At 39.5% G+C, this 18,725-nt stretch overlaps 3 protein-coding genes across 3 annotated transcripts; all 3 read right to left on the bottom strand.

The window, feature by feature from the left end:
• Window positions 1-2,250: 2,250 nt before the first annotated feature.
• Window positions 2,251-3,222, bottom strand: LOC133133446 (olfactory receptor 1468-like). Its single transcript, XM_061249544.1, has one exon. The coding sequence runs from the start codon at window positions 3,220-3,222 to the stop codon at window positions 2,251-2,253; it is 972 nt and encodes a 323-aa protein (XP_061105528.1).
• An 8,583-nt stretch (window positions 3,223-11,805) lies between these two features.
• Window positions 11,806-12,777, bottom strand: LOC133133445 (olfactory receptor 1-like). Its single transcript, XM_061249543.1, has one exon. The coding sequence runs from the start codon at window positions 12,775-12,777 to the stop codon at window positions 11,806-11,808; it is 972 nt and encodes a 323-aa protein (XP_061105527.1).
• Window positions 12,778-17,722: 4,945 nt separating this feature from the next.
• On the bottom strand, window positions 17,723-18,694 carry LOC133133444 (olfactory receptor 1-like). The gene has a single exon (XM_061249542.1). The coding sequence runs from the start codon at window positions 18,692-18,694 to the stop codon at window positions 17,723-17,725; it is 972 nt and encodes a 323-aa protein (XP_061105526.1).
• Window positions 18,695-18,725: the final 31 nt, after the last annotated feature.

Below are 18,725 nucleotides of genomic sequence, written 5' to 3'. Positions count from 1 at the left end.
ATCCAGAGGGCTCTACAGGAGGAACCCGATCCCAGGTCCAACCCAGGAATACGCCTCTATGTCCCATCAGCTGCTCGGACACAGGTGCTCCAATGGGCTCATTCATCTCCCCTGTCCTGCCATCCCGGCTTTACCCGCACTTTGGCGGTGCTTAAGCGAAAGTTCTGGTGGAGCACCATGATCCCCAACACGCACGGCAGATCGTAATCGGCGCTTTGCTGATCGCCACCACACACCAGCACCAGCCTACAAACCAGGTGACTCCGTCTGGCTGTCCACTAAGGACATTCCCCTCCAAGCCACATCGCACAAACTACAACCCCGCTTCATTGGCCCCTTTAAGATCCACACCATTATCAATCCATCTTCTGTTAAACTGTCACTCCCCGCTTCACTTAAGATGCACCCTACATTCCACGTTTCATGTATTAAGCCTGTATCCTCTCACCCCCTTTGTCCCCCCGATCCCCCACCCCCTCCCCCCCGCATCATTGATAACCACCCTGCATTCACCGTGAAAAAGCTCTTGAACATTCGTAAGAGGGGCCGTGGTGTGCAATATCTGGTTGACTGGGAGGGCTATGGCCCTGAGGAGCGTTCCTGGGTAGCTCCCAGTCTCATCCTAGATAAGACATTGATCAAGGACTTCCATCGTGACCACCCTGATAAATTCCAAGGACCGCCAGGAGTCAGTCGTTAAGGGGGGGGTCCTGTCACGTTTCAGGTCTGTCTCGCCATGTTTTATGTTTATTCATGTTGTCTTAGTCACGTAGTGTCTTATCATGTATTATGTTAGTCTAGGTTCGTCATGTTTTTTAGTTATGTTTCGTTACGATTTATTTTCTTGTCATGTCTAGTTATGTTTCGTACGATTATATTACCTTGTTATGTTGATTGGTTATCGTCTTAGTTTCGCTTTGTGTTATGTTTTGATTTATGTTTATTGTTACGTTAACTGGTCGTTGTTTATGCATACACTTTTACATGTCTTTCCGCAAACCTTGCGTTCCGCCTTTTCTCTCTCTCTCCTTCTGTCATTCACTCCCTAAGTGTTTCCATTTGTCTATTTACTAAAACTACTAACGATAGATCAGGATTGGGTAGAAACTAACAAACTAATCATGTGTTCATGTTACCTTACGTTTCTTGTGCATGTCATTTACTAATTTACTAATGCTAGGGCAGGATAGGTTTATTACTAACGATTACTAATCTCCTTGTTAAACTTGTCATCCATCGCACCTGTTTTCCATTTCCTTGCTACGCTCTAACTAATCGTCTACACCTGTCTACACCCGCATTTATAGCCCAGTCGCGCAACTGTTCTTCGCGAAATTGTCTGCCTCTAGTCTTACTATGCAACTCTTGAGCATTAGTTCTGATTGATTCACGTTAAGATCCAAGCCTGTTTACCGACTATTGTTTATTGATTTCTGTTTTGTTTACCATAGTTTTGTTTTTTGACCACGTCCTCGCCTACCGTCTTTGTACTTTTGCCTCGCTGATTGTTTTATGGTTTCGACTTCCGCATCGCCCTCGACTACGACTCTGCCTGCCGTCCGCCTGTACATCTGCCCCGCTGACAGCTCTCCTGCTACCGGACCTCCCTGCACATTTACCGACTACGAGTTTGCCTCTTCCCTCGGCACCGTGCTTTTTGTTTGTTTATCGTTTGTTTGGCTGGATCTACGTGTATGGACTTTGCTTGTTGTGACTACGCTCCTGGGATTCGTCCCAAATAAAGCCCTGACGGGACTTTATTCCATTATTGTTTCTGAGTCGTGCATTTTGGGTCCAACCCCCACGCACCCGTCTCATGCTGCTCCCCTCTAAACCGTGTAAGTTTACTGGGTGAATATGTAAATGTTAACCAGCGATGCCGTTGAGTTATTAGATTTTTTTTAAATGCATCATGCTGTGTGCAATGGTATTTCCTTAGCTAGATGGCAAGCTAGCCAGGCAGGTATAGTAGTCCTTAGCCTCTATTCGGCTACCTTAGGCGGGGGAGTGACGAGAGGCAGTGGCTTCATGCCAAAATGCATTTACATTAAACCTCAATAAATATTTGTTAATTAATTGTTAGTTGTCTGACTGAACGATATTTATTTTTCATATATATATCACTGTATTCCTATTCATTCAGTTAAATCTGCAAATTGCACTTGCTGTACAGTTCACAGTTGAGTGGAAGGTTAAAACTATATATACAGTTACATTTTCCAGTCAGACATTTGTGATTAAAACATTGATTCATTTATTCCAAACAGTGAAGTGAAACTTCTTTCTTCTGTAAAACTTTTTAATGGATTGTCTGAATTCTTCTGTCTTCAGTGAGTAAATGATTGGATTCAGCATAGGGGGCAAGGCGGATGCCAGAGAATAGTTAATCATCCTGGCGTTCTGGTGAATGGAGGAGCCCATTGCATATGTGATACAAAAAGGAAAGTAAAACACGCTCACCAAGATCAAATGAGAGCTGCAGGTTTTCATGGCTTTGAGGCGCTCTGAGGCTGCTGCGATTTTTAATAACGCTCTGGCTATGCAACTGTATGTGACCACGATATAAAAAACTGGTAAGAAGAGCATCATCATAGGAATTATTGCGTTAATCACAGTACTTGGAGTGTTGTCATTGCATGCCAAAAGGTATATGGGTCCATGGTCACAGAAATAACTGTTTATCACAATGGATTTGCAGAAGGACAGTGTGCTGAGAAAAAGCACAGCTAAAAAAATAACCATTCCTGTAGAAATCCATAACATGGCTAGGATCACCAACATTGATTTACTAGTCACAATCTCATTGTATCTCAGTGGTAAGCATATAGCGACACATCTGTCATAGGACAAAACAGTGAGAGTGAGTGATTGCATAGTGATGAACCCTAAAGCAAAATACAAGCTAGTCAGACAGGCCTCAAAAGAGATTAAATGTGATTTGAACATGAAGGTGTCAATCACCTGAGGAATGATTGCAGTGCTTCCACACAAGTCAGACACAGCCAAATTAAAAACTGGAATATATTTTGGATTGTGAAGACAGTGATCAGTGTAAATCATAAACATGACAAAAGTGTTTCCCAGTAGAGTCACGGCATAAACAAAGCACAAAAAGACATAGTAGTATATTGTGTGTGGAATACCAAGAAAACCACTAATGAAAAAGAAGTCAGGACGAACAATACTGGTGTTTGTAAAGAAGGTTGAGTTCAGGGGGCTCATCCCAGGTTCATTTCCTCGTCACTGTTTCCCACCCCGTGACAAACCATTCACTTTTAGCACCTGAAAATAAACGATTAACACGCAGTATTGAACTCCTCAAATAGAAAATTTAACAACGGATGGTTTATCAAATGTTGAGCTACAGAAACTGCACAAGCTCAGATTTATTATTTAATTATTGATTATTGTTATCATAATATATGTTGTGTGTGCCCAAGGTGCCCCTTTGATTTGATAAATAAAATAATATTTGTATTATTATTGTTCAAGGAATTTGTGTTAATTAATTACTTTTGGTTAATTATATTCTGTACAGTAAATGGGTTGGTGCTCAAAACAGCCTCTGCACAGTCCTGCTGCACACACAATCATGTTACATTCTCGTTCCGTCTTTATTCTAGTACTCTCAGCCTTTCAATATTAAAATGAATGGCTATGAGTTTACATGCAAATAACATCTGTCAGTTGTAGATGCCCACAAAAGATTAAGCCGAATGATGAGAGAATTAAAAAAATGGTATGCGCACAGAAATATAAATGTAAAATTTTACAGTTTTGCAGAAATCGCGAGTTTGAAAGATTTAAAATATATGAGTTTATATATATTTGCTTTGTTTTGCTAAATGTATTTGGTTTTGTGTGAGTATTATTCTTCTTACTGATACTTTTATTACTTTTAAAACACTGAAATTATTTTAGATCCAATTTTCAATTTCAAATAAATAAATGAAGGAATGCCTTAAGGTGTGCATAATACTTACCGATAAAGTCAGGCAAACATTCACAGACCAAATGTGTTTCCAATGTATCTATCTATCATACAGAATAACTCTTTTTCTGTTGTCAAATGTCCTTCAGTGTTTCTCTTTTTGTAGATGTATGTCCTTGAACTTGATGATAGATCCGTTGTAAAAAACTGGTGAGTCAAAGTGTGTGCTTTTGTTCTTATATTCCACAGTTTTGAGACAGAGCATTACACCAAGGGAACAGGACTTCAAATGCTCATGTATAATTAATGCCACATGATGCAATGATAATGGTTGATTTTGTTATCTTATTCATTTAGTTATTTATTTAAATAATGATGTTTTACTCGGCGGCACGGATGGTGCAATGGGTAGCACTGCCGCCTCACAGCAAGGAGGTCCTGGGTTCGAATCCCCGTCGGCCGGGGCCTCTCTGTGTGGAGTTTGCATGTTCTCCCCGTGTCTGCGTGGGTTTCCTCCGGATACTCTGGTTTCCTCCCACAGTCCAAAGACATGCACGTTAGGCTGATTGGAGAGTCTAATTGTCCGTAGGTATGAGTGTGTGAGTGAATGGTGTGTGTGCCCTGTGATAGACTGGCGACCTGTCCAGGGTGTATTCCTGCCTTTCGCCCAATGTATGCTGGGATAGGCTCCAGCCCCCCTGCGACCCTGATCAGGATAAGTGGGTTCAGATAATGGATGGATGGATGGATGGATGGATGTTTTACTCCATTATTTAATCATTATTTAGTGTAATGCTTTACTTGTATATTTGTATATTTATGTGCATTACCATTCAGAAGTTTGGAATCACCTTGTCTTTTTCTGATTTTTTTTTCTCTTCTATGTTTGTAATGAAACTATTCATATGGTCAAAGCAAAAACTCAGAGCTATTAGTAAAGGCTATTTATACATTTTGGTTTCACCAAGTAGTTAATTACAGCACTTTTTTTTTATGTTTGACACAAATTAAACTTCATGTCAGCTAAAAGAGTCATGTTTTGTATTTGTTTGTATATCCTTTGCCTGCCCTGACTGTGACCTATCAACATCATCAGAGTCCAGAATCCAGAGTGGATATCTTATTTTCAGGTTGTCCTACAAGTGATACTAAAACTCTATGCAATTGAATGGATCTCAATGGGAATTGGGAGGGTGGGACTAGATTCAGCTGTAAATTATGCTGATACAGTATGGAACACATTTGTTGGTTAAATGGCTTTAAGTCATCAAGGGTCCAAGATATCAAATGAGAATTCAAATGAAAAGAATTTCACTATTTCAGGCCTGCTTTATTATTATTTATTTTTTTACTTGCTGCATTACATAAAGTTAACACGGGTGTTCAATTGGAGTGGCATGGTGTATCTTGTGGATGACTATTTGTGCCACACTGATTGGCTGCTGCCAGAAACCTGGCAGGGTGCACATTTTAGGGACTATGGCCAATAGTCATTCTATTCCCACCCAGTGCCCTTGCTAGAGCAGTGACCACTGGCAGCGACTCCTAGCACTCATCATCCCTGTCCCATCCTCCATATACTTCCTGCCGGGTCGGAGAAGAGGAAAGAATGAAACGAAAGAAGAATGTAAGGATTGGATTTGCAAGTCTTTCCATCAGCACACTATTTTAATGTTTTAAATAGAGGCCTAAATGGTAACTGTATAGTAGATAAAAAGACGGCTGGCTCTCTCGCGTTTGTCACTGTCAACTTTCCAGAACTGCATGTTCGAATTGTTGCTGCAAGACTGTTAGGAGTCCTAAATTACCTATTGTACATTTAAGAGTGGGATAGAAAACCAAGATTACTCGCATTACGAGTGGATACGTGGGGTACACGTCTAAACAGGTAAGGCTGGTAAGGCTAGTTTTAATCTTGTCTTGCGTCAAGAGTAAATGTTCATGCATTGTAAACATGGCTCTCTGTCTCTTCATTTTTAACCCAGGCACAGCTTTGGTGTTATCGCAACAATAACAGAGTGCAGAACAGTAGTAGTTGTGCTTCAGGTTAAAGTCTGGGCCTTACAATATACAGGTATACCTCGATTTACAAAACTCACACTTTTACGAACTCAACATTTTAGCAGCATTTTTTCATTGAACAAAAAGTATGTTCAGTTTAACGAAATTTTAAATGGAGAAAAATGTTTATTATTGTGGCTACACCAGGGATTGAACCACCAACCTTGCAGGTCCCAGTCAGGTACTTTGATCACAACGCTACAGACCGCCCTATTTAAACAGTTTCACTTTACCATCTGCAGTAGCCTAATTTGCATTAGCACGTTAACCAGTTTAAACTCAAATCGAGGGTGAAGCTCCGGGATTTACTCAAATTAACAGTTACTCTAGCCAAAAAGTGAAAGTCACCTCGATATGAAAATGGAGATTCCATTTGAGCATGGAAAAGAGGTGGACTTCTTTTACAAACCGAACATTAAATCCGCCCACGTATTGATCAACTAGTTCACTAGGCAGTTGACAAACTTTCTACTTTTCAGTCGTTTGCGATTGCAATGATCAATTCATTTCTATACAATGATGGGTGGCTGAGAGGAACATCACATTAGCTGACATCCATGCACATTTTTGTTTTTCTTTATGGAGTTGCCATTGCGCGGCGGCACGGATGGTGCAGTGGGTAGCACTGCCGCCTCACAGCAAGGAGGTCCTGGGTTCGAATCCCCGTCGGCCAGGGCCTCTCTGTGCGGAGTTTGCATGTTCTCCCCGTGTCTGCGTGGGTTTCCTCCGGGTACTCCGGTTTCCTCCCACAGTCCAAAGACATGCATGTTAGGCCGATTGGAGAGTCTAAATTGCCCGTAGGCATGAGTGTGTGAGTGAATGGTGCGTGTGCCCTGCGATGGACTGGCGACCTGTCCAGGGTGTATTCCTGCCTTTCGCCCAATGTATGCTGGGATAGGCTCCAGCCCCCCTGCGACCCTGATCAGGATAAGCAGGTTCAGATAATGGATGGATGGATGGATGGAGTTGCCATTGCAGTTTCAGGCATTACTTTAATTCAATAACCACACAGATGTTCCGGTGGTTTACCAATGAATGACAATAGGCCTAAAGATTATTATTATTTATTTAGTTGTATCTATTGTTATCAACTCCCGGAACGTATCGATTAAATCAATGATAAATGCTGTTCAGTTTACGAAATCTCAGTTTACAGTTTCTCAGGAACATAACCCCTTCATAAATCGAGGTATTCCTGTACTTTACTGCAAATTGCAATCTCTTCCAGGTTACGTCACGCAGATGGTATCTGTTTTAAATTAATGTTAAAACAGTCGTAGTTGTGTTTCAGGTGCTGTTCGGTACATTGTGAATAGGTGTTCTGAACATCTTGAGCAGGTTCTTCGGAACAATTCACATTAATCCAAGTGTTTTTGTGTCTGTGTTCGCTAATAAGGAACACAGTGGGTCTCATTCATGAAACGTGAGCTGAACGAATTTGTGTGTAAAATGCGAGTAGAGGGAAATTTACGGGTTTTTGGCATTCATCAATATTTTAGTAGCTCCGATCTTTTCGTAGCTACTAACAAAATCTACACCTGCTGCTGACCACGCGTAGTGCTTGTGTAAATTCAAGAATGCACATAAATAATGCTTGTCACTATTGGAAATTTACGTTTTTATTCATATTGCGATCTGTTATGTAAACAATACGCAGATGCCTTTGATATGAACATGACAATTAAAAATATAATACATTTAGTTAAATTAGTTGGCAATTAGCAGGTTTAAGATCCAGATTAGGTTCATGATTGTGAATTATCTATGAAAATCAACTCAATAGATTACACATTCTTTGTGATGCATTTGCTTGCATAAACCGGAAAAACTTTCATTCCGTTAATGTGCAACTGATCTGTGAGGCACACGCTGCTACTCAGGCCGTTGTGGAGCGCACAAACGGGGTCTTGAAGGCAAGATGGATCTGCCTGGACAATAAAGGTGGTACCCTTCTTTATGCACCCGTGAAGGTGTGCAAAATAATATTAGCCTGCTGTGTCCTGCACAATGTGGCCATTAAACAGGGCCTTCCCCTGCCTGAAGTCCCCAATGCAGAGGAACGACTGCCTCCGGAACCAGCTCTTGGGCCTCGAAATGCGGCTGCTATACAGACACGCCAGCGACTTGTAGAGCAATTTTAAGGTAAGTGTTGCTAAGACTGAATAAGCCGTGTACATTTTAGGCCGACAAGCTTTGCAAAAAGTTAGTTTCATTTGTATTTTGTTTTATATTTATGTACAACATCCTGTTTCAGTAGGCTACCTCAGTTCATTTTCAGGTCATGCTCTTTAAAATGTATACAAATAGGCTATATTTAATTATCAGAGTAAAAGAGAGTAGCTTGATTATCTTGTAGTAAATAAGTGTTTTCCCAGGATAAACACAGACATCACACAATACTGACAACATAACACTTTATTGTTGAGGACGCAAAAGTGCCTTGCAGATTTCCTTCAAGCTGGTGTTAATTTCTTGGAGGGACGTGTTGATTTGGTTGACTGCTGTAAGTAGACTTCCTTGATTTCTCAGGACCTCATCCGTAAGGACAGCCGGATCACCTCTTCGGCCTCGGTACCTGGGTGCAGCAGGAGCAGCAGCGGCGGCAGCAGGTGGTGGAGCCACATCATGGGAGGAGCACTCGCCAGCTAGAAATATGACACAACGTTTGTTTTTTTTCGTTTTATGTGTGGCTCTTTTTTCATTTGAAAGAAACATTAAATAAATCTTATTTGAAAAATCTTTAATTTACGTTGGCTGCAGACTGACTTATTTTTACATTACATTACGTTACATTACATGGCATTTAGCAGACGCTCTTATCCAGAGCGACGTACAACAAAGTGCAAATCAAACACAAGAACACGTGCAAAAGTGGACCTGAGAGGACAGTACAGTTCCGAGTCCTAGTGTAAACATACAGAAATTCAGAACCCTTGAAGAGTTGTTTGGAGCTGTATAGTATAAAACAGAGCTTTAGGCTATTAAGATTCAAAAAATTTGAAGACGATGCATACAAAACTGCAGTGGGCTATACGCTATCCGTATCCTTTCTTGAAATGAATGTTAAATAGCTCTACATTCCGACACTGATATCCATTACGCACCATATCGCACAATATAACATTACTGGTTTCCCGTTTCCACTTCAATCCGAAGAGAAACCCCCACAAATGTTCTGTTTGTTTGGTGGGACTGTACGACCTAGGTTAAACTACACTAACCACTAAGCTATCAGTGATGGTATTCAGAATGTATTATGATACAACAATTATCACCTTACCATCTGGGTTTGATGTTGTCTCCAGTGGAGGCATGTCGGTGTCTCCGTCAGGTATAATTCCTAACAGAGAGGTCTCCCCAATGCCAGCGATGCGCTCGTCAGCAGGTGATATTTGTGCCTGTGAGCCTCCTCCTCCTGTGGCTGATGCATGTTTTTTTTTGTGCTCTTATGCGTTTCTTTGCCTTCAGTTTCATGTCAAACCATTTACGTTTAACCTCGGATATGGTTCTATTGTCTACAGAGGCAACATTAACAGCATCTGTCACCTCCTTCCAGGCCTTCGCTTTGCCTGTCCCTGTCACAACACCACTACTGATAGAAGAAAATAAAACATTTTTTACTCAATAAAATATATATTTCACCCAAGATTATTTCGGAAATTTTATTATTTTTTTCATTTTTATTTTTTTTCTTTCTTTCTCTCTCTTTCCTTGTTTGCGCCATGATGACTGACAGGTCGACTGGATGCGTCTACACCTCCTTATATGGCAATCATTGTCTATTCATGGGCGGGGATTTATGCTAATTGCTGATTACCGGGAGCGCGCTTTCACTTTACGATGGATTGGCATTCATGATCATACACATGTGTTTACGATCAGATCTGGGTTTCCCGCGGCGTTCATGAATCCGGAGTAGGTTTTTAGTAGCGTGGACGTTTATGTGGAAATCTGCACATAGACTTACTAACGTTTCATGAATGAGACCCAGTGAGTCTACATTAGTCTAAGTAAGTAAAATAACTTTGTTAACAAAGGTAACTAACTTGGCCAACTAATCTGTTAGCTATGTATTACCTTGACCTGCCACCTACAATGCAACTGACAACCGAAAGTGAAGCATATTGCCGGAATTTTATTTTAAGTAGGCTACTGTTACACCATATAACTAGGCAGCCTCAGGCAACTAAAGCTAAAAGAGACTTTTTCACATACACAGACCGATTTATAATCCAGTACCCCAATATAACTCAGGGCTTCCCAGGATGAAGCTAGCTACGTCGGATTCATCGAGTACAGCTTTACTTTTCAAGCAAATGTAGCTGGGTTTTCGCGGGAACACCAAAACGGGATTTCACCTGACTTTTTACCACAAAAAATGTTCAGTGGTTCATGTTAGCTATAGTTGTACCATAATGTTACTGGGTTAACATGGCATTTCTAAGTCATTTTATTTTTATTCAGGATTGAAATGTATGTTGTCTAAGAGGTCAACAGCACAATGTAAGGCTGTCGGCTTGAAGAAATGGTTTCTTATCTCCAACAACAAACTGTTATTTCTTGCAGTGGCTGGCTTAATGGTAACGTAAACTCAACATGTTCCTGGCGCAAAGTTAGCTCACCATGTTCTGAACAGTGCAACTTCTATGATGAATAAATTTAAAAATACTTACCGATCAGCTTTGGTTTGTGTGTGTAAAGTCTAATTCCTTCCATTTTCATAAAAACTTAGTCACATACCCCATCCATTTCAGCATACAGTGACATGGTGATGGTGATCCACTGTGACGTTATGGTGGGGTAGCTGTTGGTAACCAGAGACCACAAACCGGGCAGGCTTATACACCTCACGCTGCATAATGGAGTGAATAGTAGTTCCGACCATTGTGAGCTTACACGGTCTTCTGAACACACAGTTGTTTGTTGTTTTCTCTATAAAAATTGGTCCTATTCACATCAATCAAATTATTTTAGTGTCTGGAATAGTCAATAAGCAACCATAATAATAAATCAGATTTCTTAGGAGAAAAACTTCCACTTAACGGACGTTAACTTCTGGTGGTAGTGGCCGCTTAAGTTTTCTGTAAAATCGCGAACTACATGATGGTACCCCCTTTAGAGCGCGGTGTCACATATTCCATTGGTCAGATGTAGAATAGAGCCCAGTAACTTCACATAATAGATCAATGAAAGTTGATTGCACAAATAAAACACATCCCTGTTTAATAACTAGTTGCTGATTTTAAGGTACAAAAGAAAACCAGTTACAGGGTGCTACGCAGTGACAAATACATTCTTACTATTCAAACTCACATTTATTGAAGCCTTATTAACTGCTATTGAGAAACGGTGTGTGAAACACGTTTTGTATATTTTACCCATTTTATGAAAATGGCACGATACATTCAGTTCAGGCAGACAGCATCACATGCACCGTGTCCTTACGTGGTGCTTAAGTCTAATGGGAGGGGCTATATAGAGCAACAGCCTTACCTGTTCAGAACCTTGCTCATTTTGCTTTGCCATGCTGTCCCGCCACCACCCCAGTATCCACCTGTTACCTCTGCTTCTCCTCATGAGAGGGGTTTGTAGTCACTCTCTGTTTCAGCTACCTTACAACAGGGAGTGACGAGAGGCAGAGCCTTGATGCCAAAACGCATTTACATTAAACCTGAATAAATATTTCCTAATTAATCGAAAGTTGTATCACTGTAATCTTATTCATTCATTTAAATCTGCAAACCTGATTGGAAGGTTAAAGCTATATATATAGTTACATTTTCCAGTCAGACATTTGTGATTGAAACATTGATTCATTTATTCCATACAGTGATGTGAAATTTATTTCTTCTGTAAAACTTTTTAATGGATTCTCTGAATTCTTCTGTCTTCAGTGAGTAAATGATTGGATTCAGCATAGGGGGCAATGCATTCGCCAGAGAATAGTTAATCATCCTGATGTTCTGGGGCATGGAGGAGCCCATTGCGTAGGTGATACATACAGGAAAGTAAAACACGCTCACCAAGATCAAATGAGAGGTGCAGGTTTTCATGGCTTTGAGGCGCTCTGAGGCTGCTGCGATTTTTAATAATGCTCTGGCTATACAAATGTATGTGACCACTATAAAAAAAACTGGTAAGAAGAGCATCATCATAGGAATTATTGCGTTAATCACAGTACTTGGAGTGTTATCATTGCATGCCAAAAGGTATATGGGTCCATGGTCACAGAAATAACTGTTTATCACAATGGATTTGCAGAAGGACAGTGTGCTGAGAAAAAGCACAGCTAAGAAAATAGCCATTCCTGTAAAAACCCATAACATGGCTAGGATCACCAACATTGATTTACTAGTCACAATCTCATTGTACCTCAGTGGTAAGCATATAGCGACACATCTGTCATAGGACAAAACAGTGAGAGTGAGTGATTGCATAGTGATGAACCCTAAAGCAAAATACAAGCTAGTCAGACAGGCCTCAAAAGAGATTAAATGTGATTTGAACATGAAGGTGTCAATCACCTGAGGAATGATTGCAGTGCTTCCACACAAGTCAGACACAGCCAAATTAAAGACTGGAATATATTTTGGATTGTGAAGACAGTGATCAGTGTAAATCATAAACATGACAAAAGTGTTTCCCAGTAGAGTCACGGCATAAACAAAGCACAAAAAGACATAGTAGTATATTGTGTGTGGAATACCAAGAAAACCACTAATGAAAAAGAAGTCAGGACGAACAATACTGGTGTTTGTAAAGAAGGTTGAGTTCAGGGGGCTCATCCCAGGTTCATTTCCTCGTCACCGTTTCCCACCCTGTGACAAACCATTCACTTTTAGCACCTGAAAATAAACGATTAACACGCAGTATTGAACTCCTCAAATAGAAAATTTAACAACGGATGGTTTATCAAATGTTGAGCTACAGAAACTGCACAAGCTCAGATTTATTATTTAATTATTGATTATTGTTATCATAATATATGTTGTGTGCCCAAAGTGCCCCTTTGATTTGATAAATAAAATAATATTTGTATTATTATTGTTCAAGGCATTTGTGTTAATTAATTACTTTTGGTTAATTATATTCTGTACAGTAAATGGGTTGGTGCTCAAAACAGCCTCTGCACAGTCCTGCTGCACACACAGTCATGTTACATTCTCGTTCCGTCTTTATTCTAGTACTCTCAGCCTTTCAATATTAAAATGAATGGCTATGAGTTTACATGCAAATAACATCTGTCAGTTGTAGATGCCCACAAAAGATTAAGCCAAATGATGAGAGAATTAAAAAAATGGTATGCTCACAGAAATATAAATGTAAAATTTTACATTTTTGCAGAAATCTCGAGTTTGAAAGATTTAAAATATATGTTTTCTTTGTTTTGCTAAATGTATTTGGTTTTGTGTGAGTATTATTCTTCTTACTGATAATTTTATTACTTTTAGAACACTGAAATTATTTTAGATTCAATTTTCAATTTCAAATAAATAAATGAAGGAATGCCTTAAGGTGTGCATAATACTTACCGATAAAGTCAGGCAAACATTCACAGACCAAATGTGTTTCCAATGTATCTATCTATCATACAGAATAACTCTTTTTCTGTTGTTCGGAAGTCAAATGTCTTTCAGTGTTTCTCTTTTTGTAGATGTATGTCCTTGAACTTGATGATAGATCCGTTGTAAAAAACTGGTGAGTCAAAGTGTGTGCTTTTGTTCTTATATTCCACAGTTTTGAGACAGAGCATTATACCAAGGGAACAGGACTTCAAATGCTCATGTATAATTAATGCCACATGATGCAATGATAATGGTTGATTTTGTTGTCTTATTTATTTATTTATTTAAATAATGATGTTTTACTCCATTATTTAATCATTATTTAGTTTAATGCTTTACTTGTATATTTGTATATTTATGTGCATTACCATTCAGAAGTTTGGAATCACCTTGTCTTTTTCTGATTTTTTTTTCTCTTCTATGTTTTTAATGAAACTATTCATATGGTCAAAGCAAATACTCAGAGCTATTAGTAAAGGGTATTTATACATTTTGGTTTCACCAAGTAGTTAATTACAGCACTTTTTTTAATGTTTGACACAAATTAACGTCATGTCAGCTAAAAGAGTCATGTTTTGTATTTGTTTGTATATCCTTTGCCTGCCCTGACTGTGACCTATCAACATCATCAGAGTCCAGAATCCAGAGTGGATATCTTATTTTCAGGTTGTCCTACAAGTGATACTAAAACTCTTTGCAATTGAATGGATCTCAATGGGAATTGGGAGGGTGGGACTAGATTCAGCTGTAAATTATGCTGATACAGTATGGAACACATTTGTTGGTTAAATGGCTTTAAGTCATCAAGGGTCCAAGGTATCAAATGAGAATTCAAATTAAAAGAATTTCACTATTTCAGGCCTGCTTTATTATTATTTATTTTTTTACTTGCTGCATTACATAAAGTTAACACGGGTGTTCAATTGGAGTGGCATGGTGTATCTTGTGGATGACTATTTGTGCCACACTGATTGGCTGCTGCCAGAAACCTGGCAGGGTGCACATTTTAGGGACTATGGCCAATAGTCATTCTATTCCCACCCAGTGCCCTTGCTAGAGCAGTGACTACTGGCAGTGACTCCTAGCACTCATCATCCCTGTCCCATCCTCCATATACTTCCTGCCGGGTCGGAGAAGAGGAAAGAATGAAACGAAAGAAGAATGTAAGGATTGGATTTGCAAGTCCTTCCATCAGCACACTATTTTAATGTTTTAGACGGCTGGCTCTCTCGCGTTTGTCACTGTCAACTTTCCAGAACTACATGTTCGAATTGTTGCTGCAATTCGTCTCTTGACTGTTAGGAGTCCTAAATTACCTATTGTACATTTAAGAGTGGGATAGAAAACCAAGATGCGCATTACGAGTGGATACGTGGGGTACACAGGAGTCTTGCGTCAAGAGTAAACGTTCATGCAATGTAAACATGGCTCTCTGACTCTTCATTTTTAACCCAGGCACAGCTTTGGTGTTATCGCAACAATAACAGAGTGCAGAACAGAAGTAGTTGTGCTTCAGGTGAAAGTCTGGGCCTTACAATATCCAGGTATACCTCGATTTACGAAACTCACACTTTTACGAACTCGACATTTTAGCAGCATTTTTTCATTTAAAAAAAAGTTCAGTTTAACTAAATTTTAAATGGAGAAAAACATTTATTATTGTGGCTACACCAGGGATTGAACCACCAACCTTGCATGTCCCAGTCAGGTACCTTGATCACAACGCTACAGACCGCCCTATTTAAACAGTTTCACTTTACCATCTGCAGTAGCCTAATTTGCATTAGCACGTTAACCAGTTTAAACTCAAATGGAGGGTGAAGCTCCGTGATTTACTCAAATTAACAGTTACTCTTGCCAAAAAGCGAAAGTCACCTCGATATGAAAATGGAGATTCCATTTGAGCATGGAAAAGAGGTAGACTTCATTTACAAACCGAACATTAAATCCGCCCATGTATTGATCAACTAGTTCACTAGGCAGTTGACAAACTTTCTACTTTTCAGTTGTTTGCGATTGCAATGATCAATTCATTTCTATACAGTGATGGGTGGCTGAGAGGAACATCACATTAGCTGACATCCATGCACATTTTTGTTTTTCTTTATGTAGTTGCCATTGCAGTTTCAGTCATTACTTTAATACAATAACCACACAGATGTTCCGGTGGTTTAGCAATGAATGACAATACGCCTAAAGATTATTATTATTTATTTAGTTGTATTTATTGTTATCAACTCCCGGAACGTATCCATTAAATCAATGATAAATGCTGTTCAGTTTACGAAAATTCAGTTTACAGTTTCTCAGGAACATAACCCCTTCGTAAATCGAGGTATTCCTGTACTTTACTGCAAATTGCAATCTCTTCCAGGTTACGTCATGCAGACGGTATCTGTTTTGAATTAATGTTAAAACTGTAGTAGTTGTGTTTCAGGTGCTGTTCGGAACATTGTGAATAGGTGTTCTGAACATCTTGAGCAGATACGGTCTTCGGAAAAATGCACTTTAATCCAAGTGTTTTGTGTCTGTGTTCGCTAATAAGGAACACAGTGAGTCTACATTAGTCTAAGTAAGTAAAATAACTTTGTTAACAAAGTTAACTAACTTGGCTAGCTGATCTGTTAGCTATGTATTACCTTGACCTGCCACCTACAATGCAACTGACAACCGAAAGTGAAGCGTATTGCTGGAATTTTATTTTAAGTAGGCTACTGTTACACCATATAACTAGGCAGCCTCAGGCAACTAAAGCTAAAAGAGACTTTTTCACATACACAGACCGATTTATAACTCAGTACCCCAATATAGGATAAAGCTAGCTACGTCGGATTCATCTAGTACAGCTTTACTTTTCAGGCAAATGTAGCTGGGTTTTCGCCGGAACACCAAGACGGGATTTCACCTGACCACAAAAAATGTTCAGTGGTTCACGTTAGCTATAGTTGTACCATAATGTTACTGGGTTAACATGGCATTTCTAAGTCATTTTATTTTTATTCAGGATTGAAATGTATGTTGTCTAAGAGGTCAACAGCACAATGTAAGGCTGTCGGCTTGAAGAAATGGTTTCTTATCTCCAACAACAAACTGTTATTTCTTGCAGTGGCTGGCTTAATGGTAACGTAAACTCAACATGTTCCTGGCGCAAAGTTAGCTCACCATGTTCTGAACAGTGCAACTTCTATGATGAATAAATTTTAAAATACTTACTGATCAGCTTTGGTTTGTGTGTGTAAAGTCTAATTCCTTCCATTTTCATAAAAACTTAGTACAAGTGACATACCCCATCCATTTCAGCATACAGTGACATGGTGATGGTGATCCACTGTGACGTTATGGTGGGGTAGCTGTTGGTAACCAGAGACCACAAACCGGGCAGGCTTATACACCTCACGCTGCATAATGGAGTGAATAGTAGTTCCGACCATTGTGAGCTTACACGGTCTTCTGAACACACAGTTGTTTGTTGTTTTCTCTATAAAAATTGGTCCTATTCACATCAATCAAACTATTTTAGTGTCTGGAATAGTCAATAAGCAACCATAATAATAAATCAGATTTCTTAGGAGAAAAACTTCCACTTAACGGATGTTAACTTCTGGTGGTAGTGGCCACTTAAGTTTTCTGTAAAATCGCGAACTACGTGATGTTACCCCCTTTAGAGCGCGGTGTCACATATTCCATTGGTCAGATGTAGAATAGAGCCCAGTAACTTCACATAATAGATCAATGAAAGTTGATTGCACAAATAAAACACATCCCTGTTTAAAAACTAGTTGCTGATTTTAAGGTAGAAAAGAAAACCAGTTACAGGGTGGGAGGGGCTATATAGAGCATCAGCCTTACCTGTTCAGACCCTTGTCATTTTGCTTGCTTTGCCATGCTGTCCTGCCACCACCCCAGTATGCACCTCTGCTTGTCCCCATGAGAGGGGTTTGTAGTCACTCCCTGTTTCGGCTACCTTACAACAGGGAGTGACGAGAGGCAAAGCCTTGATGCCAAAACGCATTTACATTAAACCTGAATAAATATTTATTAATTCATCGAAAGTTGTATCACTGTATTCTCATTCATTCATTTAACTCTGCAAACCTGATTGGAAGGTTAAAGCTATATATATAGTTACATTTTCCAGTCAGACATTTGTGATTGAAACATTGATTCATTTATTCCATACAGTGATGTGAAATTTATTTCTTCTGTAAAACTTTTTAATGGATTCTCTGAATTCTTCTGTCTTCAGTGAGTAAATGATTGGATTCAGCATAGGGGGCAACGCAGTCGCCAGAGAATAGTTAATCATCCTGATGTTCTGGCGCAAGGAGGAGCCCATTGCGTAGGTGATACATACAGGAAAGTAAAACACGCTCACCAAGATCAAATGAGAGGTGCAGGTTTTCATGGCTTTGAGGCGCTCTGAGGCTGCTGCGGTTTTTAATAATGCTCTGGCTATGCAAATGTATGTGACCACTATAAAAAAAACTGGTAAGAAGAGCATCATCATAGGAATTATTGCATTAATCACAGTACTTGGAGTGTTATCATTGCATGCCAAAAGGTATATGGGTCCATGGTCACAGAAATAACTGTTTATCACAATGGATTTGCAGAAGGACAGTGTGCTGAGAAAAAGCACAGCTAAGAAAATAGCCATTCCTGTAGAAATCCATAACATGGCTAGGATCACCAACATTGATTTACTAGTCACAATCTCATTGTATCTCAGTGGTAAACATATAGCGACACATCTGTCATAGGACAAAACAGTGAGAGTGAGTGATTGCATAGTGATGAACCCTAAAGCAAAATACAAGCTAGTCAGACAGGCCTCAAAAGAGATTAAATGTGATTTGAACATGAAGGTGTCAATCACCTGAGGAATGATTGCAGTGCTTCCACACAAGTCAGACACAGCCAAATTAAAGACTGGAATATATTTTGGATTGTGAAGACAGTGATCAGTGTAAATCATAAACATGACAAAAGTGTTTCCCAGTAGAGTCACGGCATAAACAAAGCACAAAAAGACATAGTAGTATATTGTGTGTGGAATACCAAGAAAACCACTAATGAAAAAGAAGTCAGGACGAACAATACTGGTGTTTGTAAAGAAGGTTGAGTTCAGGGGGCTCATCTCAGGCTCATTTCCTCGTCACCGTTTCTCA

This window comes from Conger conger, chromosome 7 (genome assembly GCF_963514075.1).
Source record: "Conger conger chromosome 7, fConCon1.1, whole genome shotgun sequence".
In the NCBI taxonomy this organism is placed as follows: domain Eukaryota; kingdom Metazoa; phylum Chordata; class Actinopteri; order Anguilliformes; family Congridae; genus Conger; species Conger conger.
Note: the sequence above shows the minus strand (reverse complement) of the source record. Positions and strands in the feature narration are given on the sequence as shown.

What these genes read in the sequence shown, in the direction of transcription:
- LOC133133446 (XM_061249544.1), bottom strand. Translation starts at nt 3,222, where the DNA reads ATGAGCCCCCTGAACTCAACCTTCTTTACAAACACCAGTATTGTTCGT.
- LOC133133445 (XM_061249543.1), bottom strand. Translation starts at nt 12,777, where the DNA reads ATGAGCCCCCTGAACTCAACCTTCTTTACAAACACCAGTATTGTTCGT.
- LOC133133444 (XM_061249542.1), bottom strand. Translation starts at nt 18,694, where the DNA reads ATGAGCCCCCTGAACTCAACCTTCTTTACAAACACCAGTATTGTTCGT.